The sequence below is a fragment of the Eriocheir sinensis genome, chromosome 5 (genome assembly GCF_024679095.1).
Source record: "Eriocheir sinensis breed Jianghai 21 chromosome 5, ASM2467909v1, whole genome shotgun sequence".
Lineage (NCBI taxonomy): Eukaryota > Metazoa > Arthropoda > Malacostraca > Decapoda > Varunidae > Eriocheir > Eriocheir sinensis.
Window position 1 is genome coordinate 20,960,907 of NC_066513.1, and position 20,462 is coordinate 20,981,368.

At 39.8% G+C, this 20,462-nt stretch overlaps 1 protein-coding gene and 1 long non-coding RNA gene across 4 annotated transcripts in view; one reads left to right on the forward strand and one right to left on the reverse strand.

Annotated features, from left to right (window-relative positions):
- The first annotated feature begins 1,810 nt into the window (after positions 1 to 1,810).
- On the forward strand, positions 1,811 to 19,410 carry LOC126985124 (BTB/POZ domain-containing protein 9-like). 2 transcript variants are annotated; one of them, XM_050839620.1, is made up of 11 exons: positions 1,811 to 1,965; positions 7,149 to 7,342; positions 7,694 to 7,823; positions 8,351 to 8,581; positions 9,244 to 9,402; positions 10,405 to 10,519; positions 10,913 to 11,132; positions 11,764 to 11,993; positions 13,283 to 13,472; positions 13,794 to 13,980; positions 15,799 to 19,410. In XM_050839620.1, the coding sequence occupies exons 2-11, from the start codon at positions 7,161 to 7,163 to the stop codon at positions 16,441 to 16,443; spliced, it is 2,289 nt and encodes a 762-aa protein (XP_050695577.1). In that variant the 5' UTR covers positions 1,811 to 1,965; positions 7,149 to 7,160; the 3' UTR covers positions 16,444 to 19,410. The 2 variants fall into 2 exon arrangements, with proteins under 2 accessions (XP_050695577.1, XP_050695588.1); XM_050839631.1 differs by lacking the exon at positions 1,811 to 1,965 and adding an exon at positions 6,416 to 6,526.
- The window catches only part of LOC126985126 (uncharacterized), a 126,657-nt gene continuing 117,901 nt past the window's right edge, over positions 11,707 to 20,462 (reverse strand). For both annotated transcript variants that reach the window (XR_007738321.1, XR_007738327.1), the window contains 3 exons: positions 15,901 to 15,997; positions 13,272 to 13,508; positions 11,707 to 11,974 (listed from right to left, as the gene is read on the reverse strand). This is a non-coding gene — a long non-coding RNA (uncharacterized LOC126985126). The remainder of the gene's footprint in view (positions 11,975 to 13,271; positions 13,509 to 15,900; positions 15,998 to 20,462) is intronic.

The window sequence follows — 20,462 nt, forward strand, 5'->3', positions numbered from 1 at the left end:
GGTGCTGGCCAGAGACGTATAATATACATCTTTGAGAATTTTGCACACTAGCGTAGCTTACATATCTAGCTTTATTGTGAATACTAAAGACACAGTGGCGTCTATTCCCCATTCCTTTTCAACACGTACTTGTGATGGACTAAATGCAATCAGTCACTGCGGAACATCTAATGCGATCGAGGGTCAATGATATCTTGTTTTTGTTGATGATACAGTAATGAAACAGTAGCTACAACAGTATATGTTCATGCGTCAGGCGAGAACATTGAGATCTTGGAAATTTTCACATACCTTGGTGGCGCAGTCCACCTGAAGACGTTTTTTTTTTCATAGATTTAGGAGAGATATAGGCAAGCATTGGTTTAGTAATAGGGTGGTGGGGGAATGGAATAGACTCAGAAATCACATAGTTAGTGCGGGGACGATAGCTTGTTTTAAGAGTAGACTGGATAGCTACATGGACGAGGACGACAGGTGACAGTGAGGTGTGGGTGCAGTAAGGTGACAGGGTACTGGCGCGTGCCTAGTACCGCCGGTATAACGAGGATCAAGCCTCTACCTGTAACCCCTGTAACTACACCTCACCCACCGTGAGTAGTGGGGGGGATTCTGGAGCTGCCCTGTGTAGGCCACCCGCCCTCTTGCAGTTTCCCTATGTTCTTATGTTCTTCTTATGTTTTTTTTTTTTTTTTCGGACTGGCTTGGCCTATAGACATTGGCTTGGCCCACGGTGTTACGGTTACGTGTTATGGATTCGTTCAGCGAGTAGGTGAGTCAATATAATATATATGCCTTTACGGGGTTTAATGATGTTTTGTCATCCTTTCTTTTAGTCCTGTTGTATAGCTTTATTATTTTTTTCTTTACTCCAGAAGTTCATATTGATAGTGAGAACCCTCTTGTTGTTAGTATAGTATATCAGTTTGCCCTTTGCTTCTTCAGGCTATAGCAGGGATGCTGGCCCAAGCAAGGATGGGCCCAATTGGGCAAAATACACGTCCTTAAGGACGTGTATTTTGCAACACCCTCACCATGCAGGGCCTCGATCCTGCTAATAACACAGTGCTGGGGAAACAAAAAGGCACAACTGCTTGAATAAAACCAAGGAAAACAAGAAAACAAAGAAATCATGAAAATCATATAATACGATAGGCCTAGGGGATTATATATGAACAGAGATTTACAGTGTACTGCCAGTGAGAAGCAATTATATATATATATATATATATATATATATATATATATATATATATATATATATATATATATATATATATATATATATATATATATATATATATATATATATATATATATATATATATATATATATATATATATATATATATATATATATATATATATATATATATATATATATATATATATATATATATATATATATATATATATATAGTGTGCAAGAGGAATTAAGAGGACCTAAGAAGCGATACAAAAGGTCAAAGAAATGAAGCTAGGATCGAGGATGAAAAATAAAAAGTTTAGTGCTAGAGCTAATGTATAGGCAGTGAGGAATTATAGCCTAAATTAAATAGTGTATATATACGTAATGCCAGTGAGAAGCAATAAATTAAAGTGTATGAATAAGCAGGAGAGGGTCAGCTAGAGAAGAATAAATGGTCAAAATGGAAGAATGGTCAAAATGGATGAATGGCCAAAAGAAGAATAATGATCAAACTGGAATAAAGGTTAATATGACTGATTGATAGTTTATTGTTGCAGGTAGAAGAACGGTCAAAAGAAGAATAATGGCCAAAAGTATGTGAACAAACGAGAGGATCAATAACAGAAGAAGGACATACGAAGATATAATAGTAAAAAGAGGCAGAGGAAGAAGAGGAGGAGGCTGGGCGAGGAACCTTCCAGAGGCGGGACTGTCCCAAGGTGTCATGGCGGCTGTTTACACCTGAGACGCGCCAGCCAAAACTCGGGTCAATTAATAAGGCAAGGCAGGCCAACACGCGTCCACATCCTCACAAATAACACTTTAAACTCCTTGTGGGCAGACTGAGATACTAATCCACCCCGGGGCCTCACTGTCATGGGGGGCCCCGGGGTGGTGATGGGAGGGGCCTGGGACTGATCAATCTCCCTCACGTATTTACCTGTGTGTTGCCCGGCAGGTGGTTATCTCAGGTTCTCGCGGCCCCTGGGTGTGCTGGGGTGGCCGTTTTTGTCAATGTCAGTTATGTTTACCCCCTTGTGTCCCCAGCCGTCAGTTTTGTCATTCCCCCCCCCCCCTGTTTGGTGTTACTCTAGAATCACACCCAATGCCCTCCGGTGGTTGATTCTTTATAATCGGGATGAATTAAGTGTTTATTTTTTCACTAAGCTGTCAGTGTTGTCATTCCCCCCCCCCCCCTTGTGGTGTTACTGTAGAATCACACCCAATGCCCTCCGGTGGTTGAGTCTTTATAATCGGGTTGAATTAAGCGTGTTTTTATTTCTATTTTTATTTTATTTTCAAGCCATCAGTCTTGTTATCCCCCCCCGTGTGGTGTTACTCTAGAATCACACCCAACGCATTCCGGTGGTTGAGTCTTCATAATCAGGTTGAATTCAGCGTGTTTTTCATCACGTAGCCATCTGAAAATTATTATATGACGAATTTGGGTTCAACTTTCACCTTTAATACATCTTCAAGTCCATAGGAGGGTACAGGGTCAGCCCTAGCAGGTGCGGGGCCTAATGCAAAAATCCATCTTACTGCCATTTGGTGCAGTCAAGCAAATATAAAACAATACAAACTGAGGTACATAAATGAGAAATGTATGATTGACATCATCCCCGCAGGGCCCTTAGAGGCGCAGGGCCCCATGCAGTTGCATCAGTTGCCTTGGCCTAGGGCCAGCCCTGGGAGGGTATTATTCCAGACACACACCTCTATGTGTTATGTAGTACTTGCTGCACATACAACATATGGAGGTATTACTTTCCCATCACAAACCACTCATTATTTTTTTCTTTTAAATATAGTCAAGGGGGATACATATGGGAACTTGCTTTTGCTTATTGCATTTTGGGTGCACATCACAGGTTAGGTTTGGTTAGGTTAGATTTAATTTGAATCAGGTCAGGTTAGATCAGCTTAGATTTAGTTTGGTTTGATATAAGTGTTCATGGTAAATACACAATGTACAGTACTTCGCACTGTTCTGTTGTTTGTCATTGGTGTTTGTCAGCCTGATGACAAACCAGACTTGTTGTGTTGTGTGAATCATGATGTAGGGGCATGGAACCCATTAACCTGTAAAGCGTCAGAGACGTAAGAGATACGCCAGCCACTCTCAGACACTTGATTATCGGAGACGTAAGAGATCTGTCGACCTCCTTCCATCGTTTTCCTGATAAATTACGTCCTCAAAATGTCTAAATATACTGCTTTCATAAATTACACGCACCGTATATGCTGCCTCAACCCTGCTAACATGAATATCGTCTTTTTTTTTCTTTTATTAGTTTTCAACTTTGTAGCGCTTTCTGTTCTATTATTTTGTGATAGCTGCTTTATGGTGCTTCATTTCCGCTAATATGAACACATTCTAATTTCCATTACTTACTCTCCCCATTTCTAGTGTTTTTTGGTGCGTGTTGTGTTGTTGTGAAACCTTGCTCGATATGAATCATTATATATCTATCATCTATGCCTTTCGTTTTGTCATATGGAAAACAAATTCAGGTTCAAAAAATATTCGCACTGAAAGGCAACACTCGCATAGAGTGTCTGGTGGTTGCAATCGATTTGATTTTTAGACAAACACTCTCTCTCTCTCTCTCTCTCTCTCTCTCTCTCTCTCTCTCTCTCTCTCTCTCTCTCTCTCTCTCACACACACACACGCACACACACATGCACACACTCACACACACATACACATTCTCCACCCAGACAGCTGCAGAAAAGGAAAAAAACAATTGCGCTAAATTAATCACATGGAAAAGGGCTATTTTTGTGACTATAATTTCTTGAAGCTAAAATATGACATGTTGTTTTCCTTTCAACACAGTAACGATGTTATGCATGTCCCCAACTCATTGTTCGAAGTGTGAGGAAAAGAGGAAGTGAAAAAACTATGTACATAAGGTTTCGCTAAGCCACTAACTCTAGCGAGGAATATCTTGTGCACCATAATGCCACTTCCAGTCAATTCTGGGTGAAATGACTGTCATTTCCATTCCTTTCACATCATTTAAGACTGGTTTCGCCAAGAAAAAAAAAAAAAAAAATCGAAGATGTGGCCAGCACAGGTGTAACCACAAGGTGTCATATTTGCCAATGCTTTACGGGTTAAATCTAACCATACTAAATTTAACCTGACCTGATCTCTTAACTAAACCTAACCATACTTGACCTGTGCTCCACTGCCCAAATGTGATAAACAGTAATAAGTCTCAGTGTATCCCCTAAACATATTTTAAGAAATTAATATCTCACAAATGAGTGATTTGTAATGGCAGTAATTTGTGGCAGAAATCAGGTGAATATGCGTTTTGTGACCAGCCCTAGTTTTGGTGATTATATCCTAATGCACCACTCACACTTTGATTTTTGACATCAGTTTTCTTATATGATTGGTCCTAACGCACTAATCATTTTTTGTATAAACCTTTTCTGTTTGAAGTCACTTGTTTTTTTAGATGAGCTGCTTATTAAGCAGCAGTAAGTTACCATTTTAGCAGCAATATATTCCTACTCTTATTGATGTTATGTTACTGTTTCAGTGTTAGTTTACTATTTTTTAGGTTATGGTGGGGATCTGTCAGTTTAAGTGGCAGTGGAATGGCAGCATGCAGGTTTAGTAGTGGTGTACTGCTACTGAATATTTACTCCAATTTTCCCTACAAGTTTGATTTTTTTACTAATTATTTGGTGCCTGTTTAAAACATATTTTTTCTTTACAAACCTTCAAATTTTTTTAAGAAGGAAATTGTAATAGGTAACATTAATTAACACTTCAAAGTTTCAACATCGTGCTCTTAAGGGTTATAAACTCTTAGGAAGGTAATGGACCGTATTGGCTATACACAGGCAGTGCCACACGTGGCCACTCAGTGGACTGCCAAAGCAGTACTTCCATAGAACTCAAGTTATGTACTAGAGTGCGTCTAAGGCTGCCTCCATGATACAAGGCCTTGGTGCCGCCACCGCTCCAAGCCAACGGCTGCACACACTTTACTCCTACCCGATTTCCTGACTCTACTATTTGACATGGAAAAAAAAAATGAAATCGGGTAGGAGTGAAGTTTGTGCAATCATCGGCTTGGGGCGACGGTGGTATCATGGCTGTGTATCCCTGAGACAGCTTCAGATGCACTCTAGTCTATAACTTGAACTCTATGGAAAATTCAGCTTGGAGTTGAGTGGCCACATGTGGCGCTGCCTGTATAGCCAATACGGTCCATTGGCTATTCAGTGTGTATGGAAATGAGATTGCTGCTGCTTTGGAATACAGCTGCTCAGTTTAATTTGAGTTCCTGTGCTGTTGCTCACCTAGCGGCTAACTAATGAGTTCTGGGAACACCCTGAAACCCCAGCAACAGCCCTGAGTGGGTGTTTCCCAGTACATAGATGCTTATGCAGAGCTGGTGAGAGTGGATGATGGTGCTTGCACTCTGCTCTCGACTGATTTGCTGCACTGCTGTTTCTGTTACTGTAACAGCTTTTTCTGTCAGTTATGAGGCCTAATACGAACCTGAGTGATGAGGTGAAGGTTCAGATTTTAGCCTGGAGGTAGGGAAATGTCTCTGTTAGTAAGATTTATTGGATTTCTAGGTGTGGAAAATGTACCATCCAACACTTCATATCAGCTACACCAATGCTCTTGCTTCCTACAAAATGCATCATGGAAGAGCCCAGACTTTAAAGGGTACTGATGACCTATGTAGAGTAGTAGTGAAAGTTCCTCACATAACAGCTGCAGAAGTCAAGAAACATCACCCTCAGTTGCTTGAGTGTGTTGTAGAATGTCCCATTCAGCACCACCATTAAAAGGACCTAAAGCTGACCTCTGCTCACTGAATAAAGTCACTTTAAAAGACTGAATTTTACTAAACATATGAACACTTGGACTGTGGACCAATGTTAAAACATCATGTGGTTATGGGAAAGTACATTTTGTGTCAATAACATCAAGGGCGACTTCAATGCCCTTTGACTGTCATATTCTACCACCCAACACTTGCAAGACCATCAAGCACAGTGATTCATTAATGGTGTGGGGTGCTTTCAGGGGCTGTGGTGGTAGATAAGGGCTGTATTTCCTACCTAGAAATGTAAAACTAAATGCAGATTGTTACATAATAGTTTCTGAGGAACATTTGGTTACAGTACAGAATATGCTGATACGTGAGGATGCTGAACCCCAGGCACCAACCTCTCGGAATTATTTTTTTCTAGGATAGTGGACAGGGAGTATGTACTAAGCTGCAGACCTGTGGACTTGGTGCTCAAAGCCATTTCATTGGCACGGGAGCATTTGGTTTGTAAGAACCCATTAAAAAGTAAAAGGTAACTGAAAATCTGAGGATTACACACACATAAAATCATTAGATCACTTTTTTTTTTTAGGAGGCAGTTCAAGGATAAAAAAAAAAGGTGAACAAAAGAGCCGACAATTGTGGTTCTCACAGTGGGCATCAAGCCAGTTGCATGTCATTTCACCTTGAAGTTCCACACAACCACACATTCTTGGCTAATTTTATATGTCTACAGGCAGCCTCAAGGCCCATTTTCAGGGTTCAACAACCTTGACTTGGCAAAGTATTGAGTAGGAAGAAGTCATGGTCATATTTCCACCATTTGAGTTTCACATAAATAACAAAAAGAGGAGCGAAACAAAAATCATAGGTGAAAAGATTGTAATGCATGGAAGGACTCATTGTGTGTAGTCATGGTTAGCAACAAACTTCTGTCCATTTGATAAATTAATTTGTTTGAGTGGAGCATCAGAAGTATGCTGTAATTAATTAAATGAATTATTTTTGGATATAGGCTGTTGTAATGAATAGTAAGATAATGTTCTGTTATCAAATCAATGTTTTAGTTTGTTTCTTCATGAGGATGGAAGATCAAATAAAGTTCCTCTTAAGTAAGTACAAGCAGTGCATCTAATAGATTTTGTTGTTTTCAGTGGTGAAGGAAAATGTCCAACATCCACCTGGGGCTACCATACCCTGGGGGAGTTGTCGACCACTCCAGCAACCTGGCCAATGACATAGGTGTGCTGTACCTAAATGATGAGTACAGTGATGTCACCCTCCAGGTCAACGGCCAGGCTTTCCACGCACACAAAGTCATCCTGGCTGCCCGCAGCCAATACTTCAGGTGAGGGAAGGTGGAAACAGTGGTTGTGTGTGTTAGTGTATCAAAGGAATTAAGAGGGATAATTGGGCTTTGTCCTCCACCATTATCCATTTTATTGGTAAATCAGGGATGGGGGAAGTGGAAGCAGTGATTGTGTGTGTGAGTGTTTCTAGGGAATAAAGAGGGATGTGTGTTTGACTTATGGATACTTTGGCTTTGTTCCTCAACACTATTCATTTCAATGATGAGTTTATTGTAGAAAAAAAGAGCCAAGTATACACCATTGTTTAAGGTGAGGGAGGTCTCTGAAGATAATGAAAATTATTATTTTTTGGATCATGACCTTTTATTATCACTTTATACACTTTTCAGAGCTCTGCTCTTTGGGGGCCTCCGAGAGAGTCACCAGGCTGAAGTTGAGATCAAGGATACTAACCTGACTGCTTTCAAGGTCCTTCTCAAGTACATTTATACTGGCTGGGTCAGCCTTGGCTCAGAAAAGGTCAGTGCCCGGAAGGTTGCCTTCATTTGGTGTTGACACAGTGAAACCCCTTTAAGTTAGCATTCTTTGTCAAAATGACAGCTAAGTCAACATGGCAAAAAAATTTATTAGGAGGTTGTTTTTACGTTTTGTTCAGTTGCTGGATAAAAGTAATAAAAATTACTCTCAAATCAGTAATGTGCTATCTATAGGAGATCCAAACTGAGCACAGTTGCATGCCATTAAAACACAACAAAAGGCCATAAAAAGTAATCTTTATTTGGCAAAATGCTGTCTATTGGAGACTCAAAGGCCCCTTTCAGACAATTTGGCTGTTTGTCTTCTGCATACAGATTAAGCATCATTTCTAGTTCTGCTCAGAAAACCTTAACAGAACACAGTTGTAACTTAAACCTCCACTTTTCCACCTCTTACCTCACACAGCTCACCTTTTCCTAATAATGTGACTTGATAATGCAGTCCTCCCCCTGAGGCCATAATGCAACTGCCCAGAGCCTGCAGATGAACCTTTCCCAACACCACTGCAGGAGGAGACAGTCTTGGAGATACTCGGATTAGCTCACCAGTACGGCTTTGAGGACCTGGAGTCTGCCATCTGTGACTATCTGAAGGATGCTCTCTGTATCCCCAACGTGTGTGTGATCTACGACATGGCAGCACTCTACTCCCTCTGCAACCTGAAGGCTGTGTGTGAGGACTTCATGGATAAGAATGCACTCCCCATCCTCAACCATGAGTCCTTCTACTCCCTCTCCCCAGTGAGTGGCAAATGTTCTTGTGTTTACCATGGCATATTTCTTTAGACCTCTTTTTGGATGAGACATATTGATATTCTGATTCATTTTGTGTTATGGTATGTTTCAATCTTTTTTTTTCCATTCTTGCTTTTCAATGACAGACAACAGTGATGATAATGCCATTTTGTCATATCACAAATCTGTTGATTGTTCATTCATAAAAGCAGTGCCAACTGTAGATTCATAAATAATATATCAACAGCTAGAGTGAATTAATTTCATGAAATTATTGTGGTGGAAAGAATGCAATCTTTAGTTAAGGATATCCCAACTAGAATGTAATATTTAAAAACACAGGACCAGAAAAATGCAGTGGTTGTTACTTTGTATAAAAGCAAAGGAGTTCAAAAGGAGTGGTAACTAGAGTCATTATGCCTTTTAGTGACTGGTAAAGTATTTGGCAAAATGATATGGGATATTATTTTTATGGTTTAGCACTATGAACCTGTCCCCACCCCTTGATGTAGAGGGAAATTTGGCTTCACTATTGCATGTGTGTGTGCTTGATGATGAGAGATGGAGTTTTGTTTTTTGTTTTTCAGATAGTAGATTATTTATTATTTTATTTTATTTCACTTACTCACTGTTGTTTACTCTTCTCTCTTTGTACCTGCCCATTTCAGTCTGCCCTGAAGTCCATCATCAGCCGTGACTCTTTCTGTGCCCCTGAGGTCCACATCTTCCAGGGCGTTTATGAATGGGTGGAGCGCAACACAGACCTCACCCCAGAGCAGATACAGGAAATTCTCTCACAGATCAGGCTGCCCCTCATCAGCCTTTCTGTGAGTTGTTCTGAGTTGAAACTTAGGCTCATCCATTATTTGATAATGGATTAGATTTTTAAGTGATGTTAAGGAGAAAGTTGTTGATAGTATCAACAACTTTCTCCTTAACATCCTGGGATGGTTTTCAGAATAGATATTTGGTATATGCTGCAGTAAAGGGTTGTGATGTATAAATTCTTTCTTAATGTATGTCAGACTAACAATGCATCCTACAGTTGCTGTCAAGTACTTATTATGTTCATATTCTTATAAACAATGTCTGTAAATCCTTCAATGTATATAATGTATAAATAATTTAACCTACCATAATACTATAAAAATTATAACTACCTGCCAAATAATTGATAGGAATTAGTGGAATTCAAGAATAAGTGAAAATATTCCAAGTGAAAAGTTGCAGAAGTAATTAAAGATGTCATTGTAAAGAAATGTGGTAAAAAATTATGTACATAATACCACTGGCACTCATGAGTGATATATGGCACATGAAAGTCCATAATGGAAATGCTTTTAACCCTTTCAGTACGGTGACGCCAACATCGGCGTCACCGTATGGAAAGGGTTAATCCTCTTCTAAACCTCTTAATCCTCTTCCATTTCCTCTTAATCCTCTTCTAAACCTCTTAAGAGGAAATGTAAGAGGATTAAGAGGTTTAGAAGAGGATTAATCCTCTTCCATTTCCTCTAACCCTTTCCATACTGTGACGCCGACGTCTGTGTCACCGTAATAAAAGGGTTAATGTGTGTTACTAAATATGTTTACTGGTATGCCGCATTTATATTTTTCCTGAGCCTGAATAGTACCAAAGGTTGATTTGCTGAACACAGGATTTGCCAAAAAATTTAGGTGTGGCAAGTCATGTATGTATAAATTGACTCTACATTGCTTGTTACATAATATCCATGCCATCCCTTCATAATGAAACTGTGCAATGCAATGAGAGTGAAGTTCTTGGTGTCAAGCAGGCTAAAGTTATATATGATTCCTTTTATTTCCAGGACCTCCTCAATGTTGTCCGGCCCACTGGGCTCATCTCCCCTGACCAGATCCTTGATGCCATTAAGGCCAAGAATGAGTCGCGGGACATGGACCTCCAGTACCGGGGATACCTGAGTAAGTTAGCACATTTGGATGTGGTCATTGCTTGCAGGATGTGGTACAGGGTGTGTTTGTGTCAATCTGTACACACCATTCCAGTTAGCACTTACATACATGCTTCCATCTTTTGCCTTGTTCTTTTATTTGCAGCTCTCCATTCTGCTCAATCTTAAGCAGCCTATTCCATCAGGTCAAGGATCCATAGATCATCCTTCACTTCATTGATCTTTGGTCTACCTCTCCCAAACCTACCCTGAACTATCACCTCTCACAGTGCCCTCACCCCACTACCCTCATCTATCCTATCCACATGACCAAGCCATTCCAATACCAAAATTTTAAAGTTTTTGATTTTTTAAGGACTGTTGTGTGGGTACCCATGTTTACTGACTCTTTACTTTTCCACAGTGCCTGGAGAAAATGTGGCAGTGCAGAGCAAAGCGGCACAGGTACTGCAAGGAGAGATGCGTGCCAACCTGCTAGATGGCAATGTGTCTAACTATGACATGGACCGAGGCTTCACACGACACCCCATTGATGACAACAATGGGCAAGGCATCCTGGTGAAGCTGGGCATGCAGTGTATCATCAACCACATGAGGATGATGCTTTGGGACAAGGACCAGCGGTAAGACTGTACTACTAACACTATCTCTGTCGCTGCCACTACCATCACCATAGAAAGCTCTACTACTATTACTGCCTCAGTCACTGCCACTAATAGCACCATAGAAAGCCTTACTGCTATTACTGCCTCTGTCACTGCCACTAATAGCACCATAGAAAGGCCATCATTTTGTACTATTTTCATTTCAATTTTTTTTGCTTCCAGTTGTTTCTTTTCTTTCCATCTTGTCTCATGGCCATAGTTTCCCTTCATTCCATTGCTACATCTCACTCACCACCCAACACTAACACTGCTATTGTCATCATTGTCACCACTACTGCTGTACACATGATTTACTGGATCATCCATATTTTCCATCCACCCAAACACTGCCTTGCTAAGTGTGACATTCATTCTCACAGTGTTACATTATCAGGCTGTTCACCATGGTTACAACAAAATGTACTGCTGGAAAAATAGCAATCTTTTCCTTTTGTAGCCTGGTTATAATGCAAAAAGCTTGGTTGTCTGTTTAAGGATTAGCTTGTAGTACTATGTCACACACACATGCTACCAGGATAATAATTCAATATAGTTCTGTAGACTTTGAGGTTTTTATTAAACAACCATAATCAGTCTGCTATTCTGGCAGGGGGTACTCGTACTACATCGAGGTGTCCATGGACCAAAAGGACTGGGTGCGGGTGGTGGACCACACGCGCTACCACTGCCGGTCTTGGCAGTATCTTTACTTCCAACCCCGCGTTGTCCGCTACATTCGCATTGTCGGCACCAACAACACTGTTAACCGGGTGTTCCATGTGGTAGCCTTTGAGGCATATTACTCCAAGCAAGAAGTGGACCTGCACAAGGGACTCATAAGTTAGTGGTTATACTAATAGTTTCAGTCTTATAACTAGAGATATAATTGTATATATTTATGCAAGTTGCTTGCCAGTTTACTTTTTGAGAGGATGTTTTGATCATGGATTGTATGAAGATGGAACTTTTAAGGGACAGCTGATTTAGTTACTTAGGAATTCAGTATTTCCAAACAACTGATCATGACAAAACTTGTATGGATTTCATCTTTTTCTGAACTAGATCAGTACGACTGCTACAGTACATCATCAATTTAACATGAATCAATTTGAAATTATTGATTTAACAAGAGATCCTGAATAAGGGACTCTGTAAATTAATAAGGGTTTCTAAATTAATCTTTTCTACTTACTGTGATTAAAATGTTTTCTGTAACAGTGAGCTGCTCTTTGAAATAGTGAGGCAAGTCAGTCAAAAATAAAAAGTAGAAAAATAACATAAGCACAGTGACGTGGAACGACACCAGCAATCATACTACAGGTGGAAGATTTGAGTCCCTCCTGGCCTCTGATTGGTTGAGGATGAGAGCAGAGTGGCTGCTGATCGACTATGCACCACACACATACATTGCTGTTCCCACTACCCAGGAGTCGGGAGTAACTGTGTCACCAAGAGGCTGATGTAATCCAACAGCAGGTGCACTGCTCTTGCCATAGCCAGTCATGGGCTGGGAGGGACTCTCTCCTGCTGGCCACATACTTGGAGGCATCACTACATAAGTTATTTTACTTTAAACTGCTCATTTTTTTATTTGAATGTGCTGCATTCCTGTCACATGGAGCAGCTCAATATTACATCAAAAATTGATGAATTCTATTTAGAAAAGATTCATGTCGAATAGTGTCCATTATTCAAGATCTTTTGTTAAATCAGTAATGTTAAATAGTGTCAAATCAACATCCCAGTGCATTGCATTTATCTTGGGTACCAAACTAATTAAGTTCCACTAAAGCAGCACTTCTCTTTGGTTCAAAATTGATTTAGCATGAGCTTATTTGGTACATACCTATCTCACATTATGCTTCAGATATGTTGTACTGTTAATTTTTTTCCTTCTTGAGATAATTATGCACATTACTGCAATAATCAATTCTTTCAAACAGCATTAGTATAATTAACAAAGGCAGACATTGTCATTTGCTTATGTAGGAAGTATAGATGATGGCAGTAACAGTGTGCATCTTTATTTGTAGTACCATATGCAATCCCCTTGGGTCTCATTATATTTTGGGGTTTGGTTGTGAGAAAACTTGAATCCTTCGACTGATTTATACCTACCCACTCCACAGTTCCTCGAGAGAATGTGGCACTAGTGACCAAGAGTGCACTGGTCATCGAGGGAGTTAGTCGTTCGCGCAACAACCTTCTCAACGGAGACATCCACCACTATGACTGGGACTCTGGTTACACCTGCCACCAGCTGGGCTCGGGCTCCATTTGTGTACAACTGGGGCAAGCTTACTGGCTCTCCTCTTGCAAGTAAGAGAGGCAGTTCATTTCCTGTGCATGTATCTCCTGCAAGTATGGCAGAGATCAGTACATGTTTTAGTTTTGTGCATAGTTTCATAGACGCCTTCATTCTTGATTCTGTATTACTAAGAAAATTATAGGTTTAGTAGTTTCAGGGGCTCCTTCAACCTTGAGTCTGTATTATTACCAGGAAATTTATAGGTTCAATTACTGATGTATAAACAAGTATTACTTCAGTGTTCATAGAAGCCATTAAATAAGTTTATTTTTGACCAAGTGGTAGAATGAATATATTCCGGAACATCATTTAACCCGCTTATTTGCTTCCAGATTGCTTCTGTGGGACTGTGATGACCGCTCCTACAGTTATTACATTGAGGCCTCCGTCAACAACAGAGACTGGGAGCTCATTGTTGACAAGACAAGGGAGGCGTGTCGGTCATGGCAGACTCTCACCTTCCCTGCCAGAGCTATTGTCTACTTCAAGATTGTGGGAACTTTCAACACTGCTAATGAGGTAAATGTTTGTTCTTTATATTACAGTAAACAATTGATAGGTTGGACAAGTGCTGTGGGGTTAGTGTCATCTGACTTAGCTATTTTCGGACCTATGCATGATTTGACCCTGATAACATCTAATAAGCATAACTTGATAAAGTACAACTTGTCAAAGCTATTCACCTGACATTTTGTTAAAAACTCCCAGACAAAGTTGAAAAATAGGACTTGTCAGATCAACTCTAAATACAGTAAACCCTCGGTACAATGGGCTAATTGAAGGGGAACTCAGTCAGTTAATGCTGAAAGTTCGTTAGAAGTGGCGGAAATTAAAAAAAATGCGTCAATAATACCAACGAACCTAATAAACAATATAGCTTTTTATTGTGTATGTTGTCTATATAGCTGCACAGCACATTTGGTGATGGATTGTGAGGCACTGAGGCTGGCAGGTTGGCAGTGGGGCCCTGTGGGGGTGGCGCATTGTTATGGGTATGATATGAGTATCAGACATGTATTACACCAAGTTCCTAATTTAGAAGCGATGTCCGTTCCTCAAAATTTATTCAGAAGTAAAGCAAGAATTTGTTAATTTAAATGAATTTTCCCCTTTAATTCCAATATAAACATTAAGCTGCGTTCCTGTGCACTCCCCTAGGGTTCACCCGTTTCAAAATCCAAGATGCAAAATAATAGAGAATACCTGAACAACTTTGAATCATTTAAACGTGTTAAATTTGTAAAGAATCATAAACTAATAAATTAGTAACGTACATACTTATATGATACCAGTACCGACACTCACAGACACTTGGCTATTTTCCATTATGTTTACGTCCTGAATTGATGCATAAGACTTTCTTGTGGATACAGTAACTGAAGGACGGAAGATCAGATATAGGGAGGAGGGTGAGGTGGCTAGCAGACGCTATTGCAGTTACCGGTTCAAAAACCTAAATTGCACCCTTTCAAAGATTCACTGATATCTGGGTGGGTATCATTCCTGGATGCCATACCATATATATATATATATATATATACATATATTATATATATATTATATATATATATAGATATATTATATATATATATATATATATATATATATATATATATATATATATATATATATTATGGTATGGCGCCCATCTTGTATATCAGCCCCCCCCCCTCTTCACCTGGAGCTGGATCTGCCACTGACCTGTATAGTCAGTGAATGGCAACTCTGGCTGTATGGGTATATAGCAAGCTACCCAAAAGCTGATCCTGCTCACCAGGTTTTATCTGTAAGAGACAACCCCTAGTGGAGTAGGTCAAGGGGATGCCCTCACTGTTCATGACTTAGCAAGTGGGAGGTACTTAGGATGGGAACGGGGCCTGCATGGAGATTTGTCTGAATGGACCCCCGGTTGTGGCATCACAGGGTGGGCGAGGCGATGTACTTCCCAGCTTATGGTTTGATTGCTTGATGTGAATTTGTTATGTTCCTGAAAGTGTTTGCTAAACAATTTTATTTTGGAGATTCGTTAAAATATGAGTTAAGTGCAGTTTAGCTTTGTGATCTTCAATCAGGGATTAGCTAATAGATATGTAAGACTACTCAATAAAAAATATTCTGCATTAAACATTGCAAAATGCATGTCAATAATTTTACTAAACTCATAATCCACAAACTGACCTATTCATTTTGGATATTAGAAGTGATTATATGCACTAAAAGGTATACTCTACCTAACTTTTGTAACTTTGTTATTAATGTTTTTACAAAAGAGCCAAATCAGGTTATTTTAACCAAGGAAATACTTTTCCATGGATTCACCAAGCTGCCTTGTTCCAGGTTTTCCACTGCGTCCATTTCGAGGCACCAGCACAAGTTGGCTCAGAAAACCGTCCCCGTGTGAGAGGCTTTGACCATGCTGTTGCCCCCGTGCTTCCTCACCCCTTAGGCGGTGGCGGTGAGGATGGCCAGAATTCCCCTGCTGGTGCAGAGGCTGTGGTGATGGATGACTCCCATTCTGCATTATTGGAGGCTGGACCTGTAAGAGAGAGACTTCACAGTACTGCCAGATCTGACCATGAGGAGGGAAGGGTGAGGGAGGAGGGAGCTGTAGGAAGAGTAAGGGAAGAAGGAGCAGTTGGGAGGATGAGGGAGGAAGGAGCAATAGGGAGAGTCAGGGAGGATGGACAAACTGTTTGGGCCAAAGAGGAGGGGGCTGTAGGGAGGATTAGGGAAGATATCAGTGTTGGGGCTGGAAGGAGGGATGATAGGAGTGGAGGAGCCAGGCCACGGGAGGAAGGTGATGCAGGAAGGGTGAAGGAAGAGGGATCACTAACCAAAGGATTAAAAGAGGAGCCTGGGGAGTCCTCAGCAATGAGCCTTGAAGGATCGGTAGACTCTGATCGAAACCCAAGACGCAACAAACATCAGCGATGTCTCCAAGTTGACAGTGACGATGAGGATGACGAGGAAAGCAAAGAGTAAAAGTAATGCTTATTGTTCACTGGCACTGTGGTGGTAGCAGCAGAAAGCAAGTGTTCAAGTATTTGTCGCCTCAAAATGCACACAACCTGGTACAAAACCCAAACCATTGGAAGCTGTCTTGGGATGGTTACAATCAATACGGGTGTAAGTTGGAGGGTGTGTAGGGCATCATGGAGATTGATATTGCCATGTGTAACCCAACTTCTTTACTAACAGTGCAGCAATATTATGTAAAAGTATATTTGGGATCCTATGTTGTAGCTGTGTGTTCTGTCTGCTGGTGGTGGGTATGAATCTATCACCCCAGGACACAGCACCAGTGTGACATCCAAGTTGCCATAATTTTACTTCAATGGGGTAGCTAGCTATGGATTCGTGGGTCTGGGCTCGATCCTATCCCAGGGCAGTCAGCAGCCAGCTCTAAATCTTCCCTGTCAAGCTGGTCAGTAAAATGATCCCTGGGGAAGGTAAACTGTGGTAACCTGGATGTCACATTTTCTGTGTCCCAGGGTAATAGGTTTTTACCCACCACATGTTCAAGGGCAGATGAAACAGAGAAGAGCAAAAAGGCCATGCATTGCTTGGTATATGCTGCAACTTTACCTTTTACCAGTTTATCTTCCCTAGGTTTCCCAGGTCCCCATTTATTGATTTATTGTCAAACCTGAAAGGGAGGATAAACAGCTGGGTGGGCTGTGAGCCGATTGCCCAGGTTGGGATCAAACCTGTGCCTACAGATTTGTAGCTAGGGTGGCCAACTACTCCCATCTTGGTAAATATATATGGCAATATTGATTAGTCTTAAATTCATGCCTTAAAAGAAAATTGAATCGATATGATATGATTATCTTGTACTTAAATTAAAAAAGAAAAGCTTTTGGTACCATGGAAGTACCAAAACTTAGTAAGGGTTTCAGAGCACAGTGTAGCATTGGTTGCAATGATGGCTTGTTGCCCAAGAGTACCACAGTCATGCTGTTGCAGCAATCAGTGGCAATAAAATTGGTGTTGCATATCTAAAATCAGCAACAGTTACCTTGAAAGCTTCAGGCTGTGTAATATGAATATGACTTTTTTTTCCCAATGTCATATTCATGTATATAAGTTAGGATGTGTATGTATATGGGATTTAGGATACAGCTTCAGAAACTATTTATAATACAATAATTAGTATTGTAAAATGGGCCAATTTGGATCACTTCTGTACATTTTGAAGAAAATTATATAAAACTTAATGTTACTATTAAATAGATGAAAAGGTATACTTATATGTAGAAGGTATCCATTTGTTTTTTCATAGAATCAAAATTTAAATAAACTGAGCAGAACACAAAAGGCTGGTCAAAATTGCCCCACAACAAATATGCAGTGGAGCAACACAGACTAGTAAGACTAACATTAAATTTCTGACGTTTATGCAAAGAAAAAACAACTGCTAACAACAAAGTCCTTGGTTGAGGAACAATGTGAATATCAATTTTGTAAATATCTAACTTTCAGCTTCATTACTATTTGGTCATCCTCAGTCAGTTCAGTGTCTGGATTTGCAGAGAAATTAAAAATGATTTGGTTAAAAATTGAAAATTATACTGCAGATAAAGTTATCTTGACAATAACTACATTATTACCTTTATGATTTAGTTTCCATGAGTCGGGTTGTTCTGCAGAGCTTGCTGCAACTTTCAACACTGGCACATCTTAACAGCAGTTGAGTTAAAAAAGTTGAATACAGGATTATACTGATTTTCATTATATAAAAATTAATTTGGTAACAATATTCTCAGTTCCACATGTCTGAGGAAAAGACTAAGCATTTTATTTATAAATATCCATTTAGTCAGAATTGTCTGAACTGCCCTTTGTGGTCCAATTTGCCCATTTTACAAAAATGAAATGTGTATTACAATGAAATAAAAGTAAAATTTCATTGCTTAGGGCAAGTATAAGTAAAAAAAAACATTCTGTGATAACAATGCTATCTTACACTAAAGATGCTGAGCTGTTTACAACAAATAACTTGCAGAAATCTGAGGGAAAGATGAACAAGTGGCAAAAATTGTTTACATAATACTTATTCTCCATCAAAGCAACAAGAGTTTGCAGAAATGGATGTCATGTAAATGGCCATGAACTTTAAAGTTTGTGCAGATGTTCAGCATACTTGGGTGGTTCCTCAGTACCCTGCTGGTACAAGTTTGCTCCTGCCAATTGCCAAATCTGTAGTCGATATATTTCAAATAGCATGCTGTTTTCTCCTATTTTAATACTCATAACTGTGCATGTGAGTTTGGTTCAAGTGGAGATAGCTACAGCCAGTGTCTCCTAGAGGTGGCTGGACGAAGGGGGGTCAGGTGGAGGGAATGTGTTGGCTCTCGGCAGGTAACTAGGCGTCACAAATCTTTCCCGATCTTTCAGGTGCTCAGAAAGTCTGGAGCTTATCCAAAACATCGCATCCAAACTTTCATATGGAAAGAAATATATTTTACTGGATGGGTTTTTCTTTGATAGTTAATTCATAAATAGGGCTCAACTTGCCACTTGGAAGTATACTATTGTGGTTATGATCAGCATGATCTTTTATAACACTAGTCTCAACCTGCTTCTCATAAACCTAAATGTTTTCTATTTTTTTTTTGTGCCAAAAATGATTTTTTTCTGATATAAAGCAGCATATAATATTATACATATATATACATATATAGTTTAGTTGTTGCACTCTTATTCTTTATTGTACAGAAAGTTTATTTATTTCTGTAATTTCCTGTACCTGGCATAGTGTTAAGTATTAGTGCTTTATGAAGTTCATTTGTATAAAGTTCATACATTATCAATTTATTATGAAAACATCATCACCTTTCTGAGAGTGGAATGTGTCCTGGACACTCCTCCACCACTACCTCTGGCATACTTCTTTGTTTTTCAATGACACTTTATTAATATAAGCAACAATAAAATGTATAAGGCATTTATCCTATTTTTCTTTACCAATGTGGGTAATGAAAACAAACAATGTCTGGTTCAGTCTTGTGGAGGTGTGGGAGGAGTGGCATGAGCCAGGCATGAAAATTATGCATATGCCTAAAAACTGAAATTTCAGATACTGGAGAAGGGTAAATAGGACTGATAAGGCAATCTAACTGGGAAATGTTTCGGTGGTGAGAGCAAAAGCTACATATTAGTGAAATAGACGATGCATAATACACTAAGGTCTGTTCATTGGTGTATGGGAATGTAGAGTGGCAAGTTCATAGATATGGAAAAAAGTCACCTACTGCCAGGCCTATTGAGAGGGAGTGTATGAACACAAAGAACTGGATCAAGATTCTGCCCTCATGGCCTCCCTCTAAGTCTTGGGGTAAAGTTTCAGGAAGGCGAAGGGCATCAGAACTACCATGACATACAGGGGCAGGTTCTCATCATACTAATGTTCAAGAAAATGCCTTATGGGGGCTATACCACTCCTTGTCAATGTTTGATATTCAAAATCTGGATCACCAAAAATTGATCTGATAAGGAGGCTGAGTATGTATCAACGAAACATTCAACTTGAGCCAAGGATGGGAGCTGAATACTTTAGCTTGAAATCAAGGTCCCATGCAAGACTTACTGTACAGTTGGCAAAAAAGTATCAAACACCCTGGGCCAATTGAATGGACTCTGAGCGAAATTTATAGACATTGTGTTGTGTTGAAAAGAGAGAGAGAGAGAGAGAGAGAGAGAGAGAGAGAGAGAGAGAGAGAGAGAGAGAGAGAGAGAGAGAGAGAGAGAGAGAGAGAGAGAGAGAGAGAGAGAATAAAAATGAGAGAATGATAATGATAATAAGACTGAGAATGAGAGATCGAATGAGAATGAGAAGAGGTAATGAGAATGAGAGAGAGAGAGAGAGAGAGAGATTGAAAGTGAGGGGGAATGACAATGAGAATGAGAGGTAATGAGAATGATAATGAGAGAGAATGAGAGATAATGGGAAGTAGAGAATAAGAATGAGAATGAGAGAATAAGAATGAGAGAATGAGAAT

What these genes read in the sequence shown, in the direction of transcription:
- LOC126985124 (XM_050839620.1), top strand. Translation starts at nt 7,161, where the DNA reads ATGTCCAACATCCACCTGGGGCTACCATACCCTGGGGGAGTTGTCGAC. An exon ending in CCTTCTACTCCCTCTCCCCA is followed by an intron (nt 8,582 to 9,243) that starts GTGAGTGGCAAA and finishes TGCCCATTTCAG; the next exon opens with TCTGCCCTGAAGTCCATCAT. An exon ending in CCAGTACCGGGGATACCTGA is followed by an intron (nt 10,520 to 10,912) that starts GTAAGTTAGCAC and finishes ACTTTTCCACAG; the next exon opens with TGCCTGGAGAAAATGTGGCA.